The 19105-nt window shown below is 45.3% G+C and overlaps 1 protein-coding gene and 1 non-coding gene across 2 annotated transcripts; one reads left to right on the plus strand and one right to left on the minus strand.

Moving 5' to 3' along the window:
* Window positions 1–394: 394 nt before the first annotated feature.
* On the minus strand, window positions 395–466 carry trnaq-uug (transfer RNA glutamine (anticodon UUG)). Its single transcript has one exon. It is a non-coding gene; the product is annotated as a tRNA-Gln (tRNA).
* A 2017-nt stretch (window positions 467–2483) lies between these two features.
* Window positions 2484–3166, plus strand: LOC114430893 (coiled-coil domain-containing protein 39-like). The gene is made up of 4 exons (XM_028398711.1): window positions 2484–2536; window positions 2624–2815; window positions 2894–2997; window positions 3091–3166. Exons 1-4 carry the CDS (start codon window positions 2498–2500, stop codon window positions 3164–3166), a joined length of 411 nt encoding a protein of 136 aa, XP_028254512.1. The 5' UTR covers window positions 2484–2497.
* Window positions 3167–19105: the final 15939 nt, after the last annotated feature.

Here is a 19105-nt window from a genome sequence, read left to right on the forward strand (position 1 = left end):
ATTTGTTATAATATTGCCCCAAAAAGTCAGCCACACTTGTGTGAAACCAGCCTGTCCAGTTAGGATCAACACTGATTGTTTCAGCTGCTGTTGTGCAAATGGAACAGACAACAGGTGGAAATGAGAGGCAGTTATCAAGACAGCCCTATAAAGGAGGTATTTGTTATAATACTTTAATAAATTATGTCTTCAGCTACTTTTATACTCATTATTAATCCCAGATTAAGGTGTCATTTAGGAGAGAGATTTAAATTATATCTTTATGTAACTTCTCCTTCTGATACACTCTGATAGTTATTCAGTTACAACATGCTGACTGGAAATCTGCAAAATGAGCCCTGAATTTTTAGAGAAAGTAGAAAGGACACCAGTATTACTGTCCAAACTAAACTAAAGGTTCCACTGAGATTTGAACTCAGATCGCTGGAGTCAAAGTCCAGAGTGCTAACCATTACACCATGGAACCTGCTTCTCATGGATCTTCTTCTCCTCCTCTACCAGCAGCACATGATAAAGTATTACACCCAGCACACTGAAACAAACTGTGTCAAATTCCATCTATTTTTTCAGAATATATATCATTAAATCTACATAGCCTACAGTACAGTGGATAAAGGATGTAAATTACATTGCCATTCCAATACTGACATTAGAATAGAATAGAATCTGGCTTTTATCAGGTCAGAGGTGCTGCTGTCCTTAGTCTGAATTTATGACCATCTCGTACCAACCAGAGCTCCAGAGAGCAGAAAAACAACTGATCTCATCTGCCACAGCCTGAACTGCAGAAAACAAAGTTATATGACACGCTATGAAATTACTTCTTAAATGTATTTTACAAGCTGACCGGAAGCATTACTTCTGGTCTTGCGCTGCCTCCTTGTGGCGACATGCCGAACGGGGGGTTTGCTAGGGGCGACTGACAACAGACCTGAGCCCTAGCAACTGGCAGAGAGACGCTGTATAAAGCCGGAGTCAAGAGATATTGCTGAGAATTACTGTGTTGTTGCTTTCCATAGCATTTGTCAGGCGCGGTGTTAAAATGGAATCTATGTCTGATGTTCTCGACCCAGTTTTGGCTGAAGTGGGGTGGGGTAGCCGTTATGCTGTCCCCGAGCTCAACGCTGAAAACAAAGCCTTACTGGAGGAGGTGAGGAAACTTATTATTAACATGTTTAATGGCACAGACGTGTTTAGCTTCCTTTTCTCTGTTTGTTTTTGGGTGTCATCATGTGGGTCGTTTAAAATTACTCACTGAAGAATAATGTTGTAACACAAACCGTTGATGAGGTTTGTTTTGACTGAGTGCAGGTTGTGCACACGGTCCTCCTGCAGTGACACCAGGGTCACTGTTCAATTCATTATTTTAAATATTTAAGAGCAGCTGAAATTTCCAAATAAAATGTAACATTTGAATCTTTTTTTCTTGTTAAGTGTCAGATATGTATGTATGGACAAAAGGTCCTCACTTTACACTTTAGATTGTGTTTTCTTAATGTTATTGCACATCGGTTTTCGGTATCTGAATTTTGATTCACTGTGTGCTGTGTCATGATGATGTCAACAGATTTGTAGAAAAGAGATAGAGCGGACACAACTGGAAGACAAACTGGAGAAAAACAAGGAACAAAAGAAGAACATGGCCAATTACCTAAAGAATATTAAAGAAGAGCTGGAAAACACTGAGGTCAGTATCTATGAGTTGTGATATGTTTGTTTTGTGGTGGGTTATGCAGTGTGTGTTATTTGTGTTGTCTAGGCTCTGTGTGAGGCAAAGGAGAGAGAGATAGAGTTAGAGAAACACCTGACAGCCCTCGCGGAGAGAGAAACTAGCCGTCTGACTCAGGACACGGCTAAGAAGCTCCTTAGGAGAGAGGAAAAACACGCTGGAGGTCCGAGCCTTTCATAAATAAAAAATAGAAAAGAGAAGTAGCTATAGATTGTGATGCCACAATAACATGTATCTGTATCCCCAGAACAACATTTTCAAGGCCAAACAGAAGCTGGAGGAGTTCAGGCAGCAGATGAACTGGGACCAGCAGACAATGGATTGCATTTTGGAGGAGTCAGCAGGCAAATATGAGGACACGATGGCCATCAACAAATACGCTCAGCAAGATGAGCAGAGGATCAAGGTAAAGAGATGAAAACATCTCTCTTCTGCAGCACTTACAGCTTTGAGTTATCATCAGCTAACAGCTGTCTAACCTCCCCTGGTGCAGTCGCTCATTCTGGCGATAGAGAAGAAGTCTGTGGAGGCCAATGAAAAGCTCAAAGCACTCGAAAAAGACTGAGACAAAATTAGCCCAGGTAATGTGTAAAAACACAGCACATCCATGGTGTTATTACTAACAGTATGTGTAGGCAGTTGTGGTTTCCCATTAAAATCCCTCTGCTGTCGTACCAGCTTGCATTGGATAAGGTGACAGAGAATCTGCAGCAGGCTCACCTGGAGACACAGCAGCTTACCCACCTGTGGGAAAACACTATCAAGTACATGAAGCAACAAGATGCTGAGATGCAGCAGTGTGCACTGGTAAAGCATGGGACATTAAACATCTACTGGTCATTCATTCTAGAGTGAATTCACACAGGAGTCTTTTCTTTTAAATTATTATTGCAGCAACTTGCAAAAGCCAACCAGAAGCTGAGGGAAAACAGGGCCGCCATTGCAGAGAAGAAGCACCTGATGGAGATCCAGAGGAACAACAGGAAAGAAACCGAGAGGAAGTCAGCGGTGGCCAACAAACAGGCAGTAAAACTGCAGCAGGAGCTGAAGGAGCAGGAGAGTGACTGTGGCAGGCTGCAGGATGAGGTGCTGAATGTGGACTAATAATAAACTGCCTTCATATTGATATTATTATAAGTGAACTGACTCTCGTGTGTCCCGCAGCTGAAAAGCTGCAAAGGCAACCTAGAGAGAACAACCTCTGATGTGAAGATGCTGACGTCCCACATATCCACGATGAAGAAGGACATCCAGGACTACAATGACAAGTCAGTGTATCACAGCAGGGCTCTGTGTGTGTATTGACTGGAGCTGTGGTAATGTACTACACAATGTCTGTTTTATGTTTCTGTGTATTTTAGACTGAAGGAAGCCAAGATCCACAATGCTGCGCTGGAGGAGAAACTGAAGGTTGAAGTAGATTTTCCTCAAAGCTAAGAATGGACCTGACAGAAAGGCTGTATGCACTGTGATTTTAAACTCATGGGTTCCCTATCAGGACAGCATGGTGGAGCACAAGTTTATGAAGCTAGAGGTGGAGCGTATGAGGGATCTGCTGTACAACAAGGCAGACGGCGTGCTGTCTTTGGAGAAGAGGAAGCTGAACCTGCAGAAAGCTATGACAGAGAGGGAGGATGAGATCAAGGTGTACAAAGAAATGCTCAGCCAGCAGCTGAAGCTCGGTGAACAGGAGAGGCAGAGACTCAGGTAAAAAAAAAACAAATCACTCAGTTCTCAAAGGTTTGTCACATCACTCAATGTCAATCATTGTGTCTCAGTGCTGAACTCAATGAGAAACTGTCCAAGACTGAAACCATTAAGAAACATTTTGAGGTTGTGACCCTGACCAAGGCAGGTCCTGAGGCGGAGGGGGAGCAGTCACAGGCTTACTACATCACTAAGGTCGGAGCTCTTCACACATAGTCTACTGAAGCACACACCATGGTTCCAGACTTTTGCATCATCTGTGTGTGCTTTTCACCAGGTTGCACAAGAGAAAGGGGAACTTAAGCAGAAGGGTGATGAGCTGGATGCTAAAATCCACAAGCTGGAGCAGGAAAAGAGAGCTCTGGAGAACACCAACCAGCTGTTCAGCAACTCTAACTCTGTATACCGCAAATCTTTCAACAAAGCTGGAGAATCCAGTATGTAAACCAGCCACAGCCCTCTTCAACTGTATACTTGTTGATTGATTGATTGTTAAATGATGGTGGCAGCTTTAATTGGCCACGATGTAATTTGTTTTCGTTTTAGGTCCGGACTATCAGGAGAAGTTGAAGCTGGAGGAGCAGCTGAGAGCTGCTGAAGTGAAGCTGAAGGATAACAAACGATCCAGGAGCTCCAACAGGACATGCAGGTTATTGTTGTTTATAGCCAGTGTAGAGCAGATCACTGAGAACGAAGCAATTAGTCTTCGATGGCTCAGGTTACATTCAGACTGATTCTGGATTAACTGGATCTTAACCATGCAAATACTTTATTAGCTCATATATTATTAGCATAATGGTCAACATTCAGCAGGCAGTAATAGTTAAATTACTGTTTTTTTGTTGGAAGTCAGTGTATTATCACTGCAACACAGTGATGGATATGCTTTGGGCCAAGTTAGAGAATCAATCATTTACACACTTAGTCCAGCACCCATGGAGCACACAGATCCCTCCTTTGTAGAAGTCGCCCACAGACCATGTGGCCTAAAGCTGCATCTGTTTTGTGCAGCCATCACTGCACAATACTACAGGGAATACAGAGGGTGTATTATGTAGCGCCCCTGTGAAAGCTTTAGACCAAAAATAAACTTTTAACTATCTATTAAACTATCTGCCTGACATTGATCTCGTATGAATCTGTGTATGTGCATGTTCAGCTTTAGTGTATTCATGGGTGTGTGTCTGTTTCCAGGACAAGAGGACCAAGAGGAGGGAGAAAAGAGAATAAATCAGACACTCCTGGAGAAACTGAACAAAGACATCACATTTCAGAAGGAGAAACTCGACAGAGCCACAAAACAGGTTTAAAATCAACCGCTCATTTCATGACGCGGCAGTAAACACAGGGGGTGTTGTGTGTGTATACAGAACACCACCTGTTTAATTCTGTAATGTCCTGCTGTTTTCCAGTGCTCCAAGCTGACCAAACAGATCCGCTCAGCAAAAAACACCAAGAGTGAGACTTTTGAAGAGAAGGACATTAAAGTGACAGAGATGAAGGAATTTAACAAGGTTATTGACAAGATGCTGAATGAGGCCATGGAGAAAAACCCAGACGTCAGACCGGCGCTGGAGAAATACTTCCTGCAGGTGCAGAACAGCTCAAACAGCAGGACTAATGCAGCCACAGCAGCGTACCCTTTAATGCTCCTCTCTATTACCCCTCACAGGCCAATGTGTCTCTTCCACCTCCTCCTTCAACTCCTTCCACCCAGCGGAGCTTCAGGACAAACTCTGCCCGCAGCTTGACCACTTCCAGGTCAGACTTACCCTGAAATGGGTCACACTAGAATACTACACTGATAACAGTTCACCTTTAACAGTCAGTCAGCTCCACAGCTGCAAGGTGTTGGTGATAAAAATGCACAAGATGAATACGACTATAAACAGAGCATAACGAATCGGACTTTGCAGTGCGCAGTGCGGACCAGTGCAGCCTTTGCAGTGTGCAGTGCGGCCTTTGCAGTGCGCAGTGCGGACTTTGCAGTGTGCAGTGCGGCCTTTGCAGTGCGCAGTGCGGACTTTGCAGTGCGGACCAGTGCAGCCTTTGCAGTGCGGACTTTGCAGTGCGGACTTTGCAGTGCGGACTTTGAAGTGCGCAGTGCGGACTTTGCATGTGCAGTGCAGCCTTTGCAGTGTGCAGTGCGGCCTTTGCAGTGCGCAGTGCGGACTTTGCAGTGTGCAGTGCGGCCTTTGCAGTGCGGACCAGTGCAGCCTTTGCAGTGCGGACTTTGCAGTGCGGACTTTGAAGTGCGCAGTGCGGACTTTGAAGTGCGCAGTGCGGACTTTGCATGTGCAGTGCAGCCTTTGCAGTGTGCAGTGCGGACTTTGCAGTGCGCAGTGCGGACTCAGTAAATAAGTGCGTGTGAGAAAAATGTGCAGGCCGCACTAACACTAAACTTTGATGTCAAGTGGGGGGCCACAAAATATCGGCTTGTGCAGTGCGGACTTTGCAGTGCGGACCAGTGCAGCCTTTGCAGTGTGCAGTGCGGACTTTGCAGTGCGGACCAGTGCAGCCTTTGCAGTGTGCAGTGCGGACTGCGCCCTGCAAAGGCCGCACTGCACACTGCAAAGGCTGCACTGGTCCGCACTGCGCACTGCAAAGTCCGCACTGCAAAGTCTGCACTGCGCACTGCAAAGGCCGCACTGCACACTGCAGAGTCCGCACTGCAAAGGCCGCACTGCACACTGCAAAGGCTGCACTGGTCCGCACTGCGCACTGCAAAGTCCGCACTGCACACTGCAAAGGCCGCACTGCACACTGCAAAGGCTGCACTGGTCCGCACTGCGCACTGCAAAGTCCGCACTGCAAAGTCTGCACTGCGCACTGCAAAGTGTACACTGCAAAGTCCGCACTGCGCACTGCAAAGGCCGCACTGCACACTGCAGAGTCCGCACTGCAAAGGCCGCACTGCACACTGCAAAGGCTGCACTGGTCCGCACTGCGCACTGCAAAGTCCGCACTGCACACTGCAAAGGCCGCACTGCACACTGCAAAGGCTGCACTGGTCCGCACTGCGCACTGCAAAGTCCGCACTGCGCACTGCAAAGGGTTTGATTGTTGTCACCTGTGTCTTGTTAACTCTTGAACAGAGCCATTGCTTGACACTATAGGGGCCCTAGGCGAGAAGGTAACACTGGGGCCCTACGGGCTACTAGATTCTATAGAAATGCCGCCCCAAACACAAAGACATGTACAGTGATGATTATATAAGCAACCTTTTATTTAAATAATGTGGAACACACATATGAAAATATTATCTTAAGGAAATATAAAAAACCTGTACAACACAATCAAAATTCATCATAGAAATATATATTTTCTGAAGACTGTCCACAGTGGTGGAAAGTAACTAAGTATTTGTACTTTGTTACTGTACTTAGGTAATTTTTCATGTATTTTTTATGTATCCCCATGTTAAAAAAAAAAACAATCCTTGAGTCCAATTGTCTCGATTTAAACTCTTGGAAATTGAAAGTAAGTACTTGAGACTTTGGTTAAGTAGGCTCATTGATGTAGCACATCTACTTTACTTGAGTATATATTTTGCTGGGTAATTGTACTTTCACTTAAGTACTAAACATCAGTACTTCCTCCACCACTGACAACACAAGATATGATGACTAGTATTGTTATTATTAAGTTTGTCCACAGTGCAGGATCATCAGTGAGACCTGGACACCTTGGACCCTTCCTCTGTTACCAGGTCAGGTGCTGGAGGAGCAGAGGAAGGAGTGGAGGCTCTCAGGTGTTGGACCGCTGATGGGACGTCCTCTGGAGTTTCCTCACAGGGCTCCACATGGCCTGTGTGGTATAAGACCATAATGATCAGCCTGATAACTAACACTGTAAATAATCCAGATTATTATGTGGAGGTTGTGGCATCTTCATGAGGAGACACAGACAGGTGTTTAAGCACAGCACCTGTTGTGACCTAATCTGGTCACCCCGGATTCCCAGACTCCGTCCCCGATGCACAGAACATTGAATGAAAACCAGTACTGATCAGTTTCAGTTTCGCCTTTATAAAGGGAGAATGCACAGCTCAATACAGACCCCTCGATCTGCTCCTGCAGCTGACCATTTGCATTCTGTCCGTCCCATGCATTAGGCTCGTTTTATTAATCTGACAACAAGGTGTGGTTACATTTACATAGAAAGGCATAAAAGGTAATGTTTTTCAGTGAAACATGCATATTCAATAATCACAAGGTGGAGGGCGTATACGAAACTAAAAGACATTGAAGTTCTCCCACTCACATCTTTGATGTGAGTGTGTGTCAGGTCCTCCTGCTACGACCTTGAGTATATCTTATCTCTTTGGCAAGCTTGTGTTTTCATCTTTGGGTCAACTTAGGGGTTTGCAGTTCGAATTTCTAAACTAACCATTAAACATCAGAATGCTTTATGACCTCAGTCAGAGGTCCCGATCTATGAGCAACCATACACTTTTACCATATGTGCAAACAAACATATATTTTGACCAGGTTTGACCATATATTTCCACAATTCCCCCTTTTGGACTCTACTAAGAGTCCAACACTCAGAAATATAAGGAAAAAGAAACAATAAACGGTCACATCAGCAAATAGGAAAACACTGTGTGTAATCAAACAAAACTATGGGTAAAAGTGACATCTATATGTAACAACACTGTGAGTAAATGTCCAAACACCTGGTGTGTGTATGCGTGTCAAAACCATAAATGAAGGTGCAAAAAGAAAAACTCTGTTAAGAATGTAGTGTATTAAAAAACATATCATGTGAGTACATAAAACGAAACGTGATGGCAAAGTTTAAATCCCTGCATCGAAAATCAGATCGTCCTCCAAGTCCTCTCGTCCTCAGGATGTGTCTTCTTTCTTCGGATCCCTGGGGTTAGACTACCCGGGATCCTTGATCTCTGTCAGGGGATTATTCTGCCCCTTTTGTGACAGGATCTGTGTCTGAATCAGCCGATTCAGACTTCTGTGCCCTCAGATCAGTTTGGACGTCCTGTAGAGAGCGTTGAGGCTCCTCTGCGCCTGCGCACTGGCTCCAGTGATACCAGGTGTCCCCCTTTCCTCTCAGCCGAACCGCGTGAGAGGTGCGTTCCGTCACTTGGTAGGGACCGGTCCACCTTGGTTCCGACCACTTCCTTTTATCACCTTCAGGAGGACCCACTCGGCTGTGTGTGGCTCCTTCTGGACTCACCATCTCTCCTTTGTCCTGTAATACAAATTCTAACACCAAAGCTTCAAATTCATTATATTATGGTTTATATTAATACCATACTGCATGCTTCTTCAGTCTCAGCCGGCCAGCTGGTCCAGGAAACTGTCGACCTGTAAGAAGCTCATAAGGTGTAGATTATATGGCGTTATTACCAGAACATCAATACAATAGATAATACTTGAACCCATATAAATTTGGTCTGTGCACAGATTTTAGCCAATTTTTGTTTTAGGTTTGATTCATCCTTTCCACCTTTCCTTGAGACTGTGGATGATAAACAGTACCAAAAGCATGCTTCAGTCCCAACATAGCCTCCACCTGCTGGAGGTATTTATTTTTGAAATGTGTTCCATTGTCAGATCTGATTTTTTTTCAGGAAAACCATGTCTGGGAATGTAGGTGTTAATCAGAAACTTGATGACTGTTTTACTGTCCTCTCTTTTTGCAGGACAGGCTTCTGGCCATCCTGAGTATGCATCAACACACATCAAAATGTATCTGTATCCTCTCACAGAGTCAACCATGTCAGTGTAGTCAATGATTATTTCTCTACCTGTCTTGGTCTCTAGAGGATATTTTCCAATTTCTGGTTTGATAGTCGGTCTGGGGTTGTATTTACAACATTGGTCACATGTTCTGATCAAATACTGAGCCATGTCTTTCATGTAGGGGTGCCACCAGTGCTCAAGATTTTTCATCATCTGTGCCACTCCCACATGGCCTACCCCATGCGCTTCCTCCATGGCAGTCTGTCTCAGTCCAGGTGGCAGTATGGGGCGTCCGTCAGGCCCTCTCCATACTCCTCCTGTGTCAGTCGCCCCTCTAGCTTTCCACAGTGTTTTTTCCTGTGGAGAGGCTTTGTTTTGCAATTGAATCAAATCAGTCCAATCAACAGGGGGAGGCAAGTCTGTTTCTGAACACATAAAAATCATTCGCTCAACATAGCCTGCTGCCTGTTTTGCTGCCTGATCTGCTGCATTGTTTCCTCTTGTGACCCTGTCAGTTCCTGCTCCATGACCTTTGCACTTAATCACAGCCACTTTGCTAGGCAACAACAGAGCTTCAGCAAGCTCTCTCATTTCAGCCTCATGCCGTATAGGTTTGTTAGTTGCAGTGAGAAAACCTGCTCTCAGCCATTGCCCTAATTCCACATGCACTGCTCCTGCCGCATATGCTGAGTCAGTAAAAACATTGATGTCCTGTCCTTGACCTATCTTTAGTGCCTCAATCACTGCCCTCACCTCGGCTCTCTGCGCTGACTGCTGTCCCTCTAATCTTTCTGCTTTCAGTGTTCTCATTTCTTCCCCTGTGTCTTCAACAACCGCGTATGCTGCTCTGAGTCCTTCTGTGTCATGTCTAAAACAGCACCCATCTGTGAACAGATTTCTGGCCTGTGAAAGAGGTGTGGCTTGTAAATCGACTCTGACCTTTTCTTCCCTAATCACCCTCTCTGTGCATGTGTGTGGCTCTCCTGTTCCTATCTGGTCTGCCATGTTGATGCCCTCATGTGTGAAGGTGATGTTTGGTGCTTCTAAAATCTTGCTCAACCTCCTCTGTCTCAATGAGGTGAGTGTGAATGTCTCTGAGTTCACGTATGCCACTACACTATGTGTTGTCAGTACATACAGCTGGTGTCCCATGACCATGTGTGCGGTTTTTTGAAATAGCTTAGCTATTCCTGCTGCATGTTGTGTGCACTGAGGGTGTCTTTTCTCCATGTTGTCCAGGGGGACACTGATGTACATCAGTATTACTCTTTCTCCCCCTTTTCTCTGGAACAGGATGCCATTGATGCAGGCATCCGTTCCAGAGACATCCAAATAGAAAGGTAAAGTGTAGTCAGGTGTGGCTAGTTCTGCTGCAGTGGCCAAAGATTGTTTAAGAGCAATGAATGCTTGTTCAGCTGCCTGCGTCCAATTTAGGCGAGCTGACACATTACGCATGCCATGTTCTTTGACAAGGTCTCTGAGAGGTTGTGTGAGGCCAGTGTAGTTAGCAACAAAGTTTCTACTGTAGCCAGTCAGACCGAGAAATGAGAGCATGTCCTTCACTTTGTCAGGACGCGGATGATGCAAAATGGTAGATTTGTGTGAAGGCGATATGCTGACTCCCTTTTGTGAAACAATGCGTCCTAAGAAAGCAACTTGTTTCCTGACTAATTGGAGTTTAGATTTGCTGACCTTAAAACCAGCTGTGGCCAGATGTTGCAAAACAGCCTGCGTGGCATCCAGGCAGATTGCTGCCGTTGGAGCTGCGATAAGAAGGTCATCAACGTACTGAATGAGTGTAGTGTTTTCTGGGAGGGTGCAGTGACTGAGTATCTGTTTCAAAACCTGATTAAAAATACCGGGGGAGAGCGCAAAACCTTGAGGTAGCCTGGTGTAGCGATACTGTGTTCCCTGATATGTGAATGAGAAAATGTCTCTGCATTCAGGTGCCAGAGGGAGACAAAAGAAAGCATTAGCTAAATCTATGCAGGTGAACCAGCTCTGTGAAGGATCCAGTTGGGCCAATGCCACGTATGGATTCGGAACTGGTACCGTGGGGGTTGACAGTGCAGCGTTAATGTCCCTCAGATCATGTGCCATGCGATATTTACCTGTCCCTTTCTTTTCTACAGGTAGGATGGGAGTATTCCAGTCTGAGTGAGAGAGTTCCAGCACGCCATTTTCAAAGAGTCCATGAATAGTATCTGCAATGCCAGCTCCGGCTGCTGGCTTGTGTGGATACTGTGGTATCCACAAAGGGCCTGGTGTGTTAATCTGAAACGTCACAGGTTCACAGTCCACCAGACCCACATCAGTGGGACCGTCTGCCCATAAATGTGGTGGCAAGCTGTCAATCACAGCCTGTGCCAGAGGATGATCAGTTTTCTCTCTACCATGATGTCTAGCAAGCAGTTCATGTGCCAGAGTGACAGTGTTCATAGTTGAAACAGTTATTTTGTATGCTTTAGCAGATGGAGAATACATGATTTGAGGTAAAGGTGTGGGTTGCCAGTCTGATTGCCCCATGGCACGTTTAACCATGCCACCTAGTTCTTTGGCCTGGTGGTTTGGATGTACGGCTAATGAGACGTGGGGATGCCCTTCGTCACTCATCATGTACCAAGACATTTGTTCTGGAGTGAGGTCCACACCGGCTGCCACGCCCTCAGGTGCCACAAAAATGTCTCGGACTGTAATAGACCAGTCCTGTCCCTCTAGGGAGTGCGCAAACTTCTCATGGTACCAATCAGTTTGCTGCCTGTCATAAAATAGAGTCACATGAGGGGGGTCAGGGGGAGAAACATATGGTTCGACCTGCGCTATCCAGGGCTTCCACTGCAGGTTCTGGGGAGTTTCAGGATGTAACATGCCCCAGTAGATGTCAGCACATGGGTCAGTCACAGGTCTCATCAGATATTGTCCGCCTGTGTCTGCAACATTACAGTGGAACATGGTGCCGTCCGGCAGTGTCACTGTCAGCCCGTCTGGGCCGCACAAAATAGATGCTCCAAACTTAATCAGCAAGTCTCTCCCCAGTATATTCAGAGGCAGAAGAGGTGAGTGTACAAAACAGTGTGAAACAGTCTGATGTCCCAACTGAGCAGTCATGGGAGTGGTTATAGGCAGAGTCTGTTTATCCCCAGAGAAGCCCATCACAGTGATAGAGTTGCTGGACAATTCCATAGAAGATGATTGAAACAATGTAGAACAGGTGGCGCCAGTATCCACCAGAAAAGGCAGTGTCTCATCCTCTACTTGCATAGATAACATCGGATCTGCCGTAACGATGTAATCTGAGCTGCTCTGTGGGGTGTGTCATTGTTGTGAGAAGTCACAATCCCACTGTTCCCAGCCGGAAACAGGAAACTGTCCAGTGAATGGAGGTCCTGGGGGGCGGGAGGAAGCCCTCCGTGGACCAGACGCTGCACGTCCTCGGGCATACTGTCCCTGTCTGTGTGGACAGTCTTTGGCCCAGTGTCCCAACTCCTCACAGTAATAGCAGCGGTCACGACCTGGGTCTCCCCTCGGCTGTCCCCTAAGTGTTCCACCCCTTCCGCGCCTGTCTCTCCATCTGCCCCTCCCTGATCTGTACCCCCTGTAGGACCCCGTAGGCTGCTGATAATCAGGAGAATAAGGTGGTGGAGGCACCCAAGGTGTGACAGGAGGTGCGTCAGAGCTTTCAGTGACAACCATGACTTTATTATTTTTATCTTTCTTTTTGTCATTGGCCTTCTGTCTGGCCTCAGTCAATTGCAGTTTCAATAATTGTGTCTGCAAATCCTGGACATCCTTACTGTCAGCTTGTGCTGCGTCTTGGGCACGTGCCAAGTGATGCACTAGATGTCTCTCCCACACACTGGAATCACACCCTGCCATGTCTGGGTTATTATCCATGGCAGTTTTTACAGTCTCAGGAACCCCGTTTAGGACGGCGGTCCTGTACCACACCCTCTGAATGCCTGGGTTACCAGGGTGGCACCCGGTGTGTTTGATCCATGTGTCTTTGCTTTGATTAAGATATTCTCTTGGACTCTGTTTGGGGTCCCATTTCAAAGTGGGAACGGCGGCTCCAGCAGGCAGAGGATATTTATCTCTTAGTGCTCTGCCTATTTCAGTGCTGACCTGAGTGAAAGGTGTGTCATCTCTCTGTCTAGTAGTGGCGGCGTCCTCCTCTATGTCCCTCACTTCTGAAGCTGTAAGACACCTAGAAATAACGGCCCGAAAATCACCTAGAGCGAGTCTGTGGCCTGCTGTCAGACTGTCGAGTTGACTCAGCCACATTGCTCCACCTTCGGCCACTGGAGGTAATTTATCCACTAGTGCCTGTACATCACCTAGTGGGAATGGATGATATTTGATCTGGTGTTCAGTTTGAATCAGTGGTAACTGATAGTTGAGTGTCTGTGTATTATCATGTCCGTGAGATCTAGTTGTCATGTGGTGTGTTTTGCTTCTGTGTGCTAAGTGTTCAGCTTCATGTGTTTTCAACCACTCCTCAGTAGCCTTGGTCTGTCTCTGTAATAAATCAAACATGTCTCCCTGCTCCGCGGACCAAACACCCTCGACCTGCATCTGAACTCCAGCTGTCCTCCCTTCCTGTGATCCATCTTTCCACACGCCTCCCACGTGAAGTGTAGCGTCTCCAAATTGGGGTTAGCGTGTGCATATGTGTGTGGTGTTAAGTCCTGAGCTATAGCAGCCCGCAACTCCTTTAATTCCTCCTGCAACTGTTGCAGCTTGTCTATTTCTCCCTGCTTTGTGTTCACAATGTCTGGTGTCTGTATTGTGTGTGACAGCGGGGCTTCAGCTGCAACACATAGTGCTCTGTCGCAGCTCGGTTCTCTGTCCTTTCGCAGCTGGAAAGGTGAAAGGTCAGGGGCCTCTGGAGGCCCTTCACGGGTGCTAACTCCCGAGGGTAAAGCAGACACACTACTCACTTGGGACGTGTGAGAGCTGTCATCAGACCACGCCTCAGGGGAATCAGGCGTGTCTGTTATGGCCAGTGTGCCTTGAGTTATTTGTAAAACTGGATATAATCCAGCGGATGAATGAGAGGATGGTGGTGCAGTAGGAGGGGGTGGTGTATACGGTGGGGGATCCTTATGTTTTTCTGCTTTGTCATCCTGTGTTTTGGGCTTCTCAGTCATGAGGTGAGTTACACCCTGACCTATCAAAGCCCATCGCGCCCACTGAGCTCTCTTTTCCTCTGCTTTTTCCTGCTCCCTCTTAAATCTCCCTTTCTTAGACCAGCCACACTGCTCTGCACTCTTCCTGGCCTTCTCCCTCTCTGCCTTCGCTTCACCCTCCTTTCTCCAAAACTCCTTCTGTAAACAACCTCTATCTTTCATGCCACGGCCTATTTCTCCCAACAAATTAATGACTGCCTCCCTCATCTGAGTCATCTCTTCTGATGCGGTTTTAGAGTCAAAAGCCTGATGCAGCGCTTTCTCTAAAATAATCAGTTGAGCTTCTACTGTTTTTAGTGGGCTGTTCGGACCCCACCCCTCATCAACAGTGTCTCTGTTAAAATCTCCGTCCATGTCGTCAGTCATCAAAGTCTCAGTCATGTGATTACGTGAAAATTAAAACTAAAGCTTAATAATAATGTGTTATTTGCAAAACTGTGCTCAGAAGAGTTAACAAAACTATGTTGTTAGAAAAGTTCAGAAACTATGTTCACATCAGAAATATATACAAAAGTATGTGCACAACAAAACACTAATCCAGTCCGTGAGTGAACCTACTTCAACAGGCCACTGCTTTACGTTTACACCGATTAAGGTTTCCAGCAGTGCTGCTGCTTCAGTTCACCTCGTCTCTGGCATTCATACACATTCCACACTCATGCTTTACCCATTTATACTGCGAGCTCTGTGTGTGTGTGTCAGTACTGTATCTTCACTTTTCTTTGTTTCTCTTTAGGGGTGCTTCATGAACTCACAGGACTTATTCTCTGGTCTTGCCGTCCAGTGTAAGAACGGCTCACAGTTATTTCATTATTTATTCTCTACTCTCTGGTCTTGTCGTCTTTATCTCAGACGACTCACAGTTATGAGTTTCAAGAGTTCCTTTTTTTTTCTAGATTCTGGCCGACTGAGAAATAAGGCACGCTGTGTCCCTGGTACTCAGTCCAATGGATTCGAGACTAGCCTCTGTCCGTGACACCAGAATCTTATATATCTGTAATTTGGAAGCCTGTTGACTTACTACAACTCCCGCCTAACTAGTGCGGTCATTGTTTCAGTTTCCAGTCTGTCCAACATTCATACCATGTGTTTTCTGCCTGGTCTTGTTCCTTTTTCTCTCTTTTTTGTAGTGATTTAGGGTTCCTCAAGCCCCGGGCCTCAAACCCAGCTTTTCCGGCCCCTCGTCAGAGCACCGGTGGAGTCGCCACACTCAGGATTTTCTGCTACCCCTTTTTCTCTTATTCCTCTGCAGGCATTATTCCTCTGCAGGCATTATTCCTCTGCAGGCATTATTCCTCTGCAGGCATCATTTACTTATCTCTTAAACAGCTGTAGTCATTACTCATTTACCGTAGTCATATTCATTCACATACGGTTATTTCACTGTAGTCATATTCATTCACATACAGTTAAATTCATTCAGTCAATGTTCTTTTTGCTTTTACAGACAGATTACTACTAAGACTCGGGACACGTTACATTTTAGAGTAGTCAATGCAGATATAAAAGGTCTGCTTACCTTATTGTTGCCGGCACGTGTCCTCTGTCTGTTCGTAATCGGCCCTTGTGTTCAATTGACGGATCTGAGGATGATTTTTTGCCCTTTGATCCCCTGGACGAGCCCCCAAATTGTTGTGACCTGATCTGGTCACCCCGGATTCCCAGACTCCGTCCCCGAAGCACAGAACATTGAATGAAAACCAGTACTGATCAGTTTCAGTTTCGCCTTTATAAAGGGAGAATGCACAGCTCAATACAGACCCCTCGATCTGCTCCTGCAGCTGACCATTTGCATTCTGTCTGTCCCATGCATTAGGCTCGTTTTATTAATCTCACAACAAGGTGTGGTTACATTTACATAGAAAGGCATAAAAGGTAATGTTTTTCAGTGAAACATGCATATTCAATAATCACAAGGTGGAGGGCGTATACGAAACTAAAAGACATTGAAGTTCTCCCACTCACATCTTTGATGTGAGGGTGTGTGTGTGTTCTCACAGATCCTCCTGTTACGACCTTGAGTATATCTTGTCTCTTTGGTAAGCTTGTGTTTACATCTCTGGGTCAACTAGGGGTTTGCAGTTCGAATATCTAAACACACCATTAAACATCAGAATGCTTTATGACCTCAGCCAGAGGTCTGGATCTATGCACAACCATACACTTTTACCATATATGCAGACAAACATATATTTTGACCAAGTTTGACCATATATTTCCACAGGTTATAATGTGAAAAACATAAGGTATATTTGACATTTAACTGATAGAACTATGTTTCAGAGCCAACATGTTGTAACAAGTTTCACAAAGGAAAATACAGTCGATTCATGTAACAACTTCCATAATGATAAATATTTAAATACACAACATGCTAAAGTAAGATACTCACCTGAGCAGCTCAGTGTGCTGAAGCTTCACATTGTAATAGTACAAACTTTGTAGCTTTTAGGTTCTATGTTTCAAACACAATAATGATTTTCTTTATCTGTTTACAGATCACTACCTGAAGAAGAAGACTGGCCTGTTTCTCTTGTTTCTCCCATCCCAACTCCCTCTCTCTTCTTTCTTGTCCTGCTAATTCTGTTCTTCTCTGCTAAAGTTTCTCTCTTCTTTTTTTCACGCTATCTGAAACAGAACAAATCCAGATCCGGCTTGCGTATCAGGCCACACCGTCCTTTTCAATCTGTTCTTCTCTGCTAAAGTTTCTCTCTTCTTTTTTTCAGTTTTTTGGGAGTTATTCACCATTAAACAATAAGCAATATTTCTCTTGTGTAGTGACATACCTGAGGCACAAGGGTGTGGTGCACCTCCAGCTCTTGGAGGAAGATGGATCGCCACCTCATCTTCATCATTCCAAAGGCATGCTCTATGATGGAGCGTGCCCTGGAATGATGGCTGCCACACCTTGTACAGGCCGCTTGTAAGGAGTGATGAGGGGGAGTGGATGCTGGAGACATGGGTACCCACCGTCTGCAAAGATGAAGTGCCCTGGAGGAGGGTAGATGCCACGCCTGTACAGTGGGCTGTGCCAGAGTACCCTGGAGTCGTTTCAATGAAGCGGCCCTGATGGTCACAAACTGCCTGCAATATAATGGAGGAAAAGAGTTGCGATAGCAGTGACCATCAGCGCCTTTATTAGGGCATTTTTTTATTGGGGCATTTATCGATGGTTGAGGATCCTCAGGAGGACGTGGCTTCCGAGACCGCATAGATCCTCTGAAGGATGCAGACCCTGAATTGAGACACAACCGTTATGTCATTTTCCATACCAGGCCATTAATACCGTCTTATGACGGCACTGTGGGTTTTCTCCCACCCCCGCAGAGTCAGTAATTGGTGTACTACAATGCTACAGGTTTGTCAGCTCAGCCCTTGCTCGCATAATTTAATAATCTATATTTCTAATATGTACAGTGGGTACAGAAAGTACAGACCCCCTTAAATGTTTCACTTTGTTATATTGCAGCCATTTGCTAAAATCATTGAAGTTCATTTTTCCTCATTAATGTCGACACAGCTCCCCATACTGACAGAAACACACAGAGTTGTTGTGCGTCCATTTCTTCTGATCGTCCTTCAGATGGTTCTACACCTTCATCTGAGTCCAGCTGTCTTTGATGATACTGATTGGACTTGATGAGGAAAGACACACACCTGTCTGTATAAGACCTTACAGCTCACAGTGCAGGTCACATACTGGGTGATGACGTCCTCCTGCAGGTGTTACTGTGGAACAACTGCTCTGATCAAACAACTGATTGGGATGAGTCTGAATAGAACTTTGTTAGTTTTGTAAAGCTGTGTGGTAGTTAGAGAGAAACTGAAAAGAGTCAACAACAAGGAGTTGGTCTCCAATGTAATAAAGTTAAACACCAGGGCTCGTCCAGGATTTGAACCCGGGACCTCTTGCACCCAAAGCGAGAATCATACCCCTAGAGCCATGTATGACCTCTTATTTTTCATGTTTCAGTCGGTGGAAGAACAACACAAAGCACATGTTCTTCTTAGTTTGACATTGGTAAAGATATGAACAAAGATTTCTTCTAACTGTGTCAACAAAGATTGAACACTTTGCATATCACTGTCCTCCATGAGGAGACTGTCCTCCATGTCTAGATAAGGCTTGCTGTCTAGCAGCTGGGAGAAATGTCTTTTTGTGGCTGTGGCATTAGCTCAACATTGAATCATAACGTTAAGGTATAATAAGTTTGTTCGGGTTTGTTCTTTCAAAAAAAAAAAATACAGTATTTTCCTGACTATTAGTTGCGCCAGTGTAAATAAATCACTACTTTTTTAGTGTAATGTTGCCTCTTGAATTCCTCTTAACTTAAGTGGTGTGGCTGCAGGGCATTGAGTGAGACACACGCATTTCAACATGTTCTCACGCAGAGAAATGATGAGCTTCACTGCACAGAAATTCCTATTAACATCATGTAAATGAGTAAAAGACTACTGTGCGCTATAGCTGTCTGGAATTAGCGACCTATCTACCACGAGTGTCACATGTGCTTGGAAAGCGCGGAAAGTGTGGACAAGCTGGAGGTGGAAGAGAACCATCAGGAGAGGGACAGAACAGCTGCCATGATATTTGTAATGGGACGTCAGGACACAGGCTAACTAGTTGTATATTTTTTAATAGATAAGTCGTACCTGAGTATAAGTCGCATACCCAGCCAAAGGATGAAAAAAAGTGCGACTTATAGTCCGGAAAATACGGTAATATTTATGAGTTACAACCACTATGACTTAATATTATGACATGTACATATGTATGA

Source organism: Parambassis ranga, unplaced genomic scaffold (assembly GCF_900634625.1).
Source record: "Parambassis ranga unplaced genomic scaffold, fParRan2.1 scaffold_31_arrow_ctg1, whole genome shotgun sequence".
NCBI lineage: Eukaryota > Metazoa > Chordata > Actinopteri > Ambassidae > Parambassis > Parambassis ranga.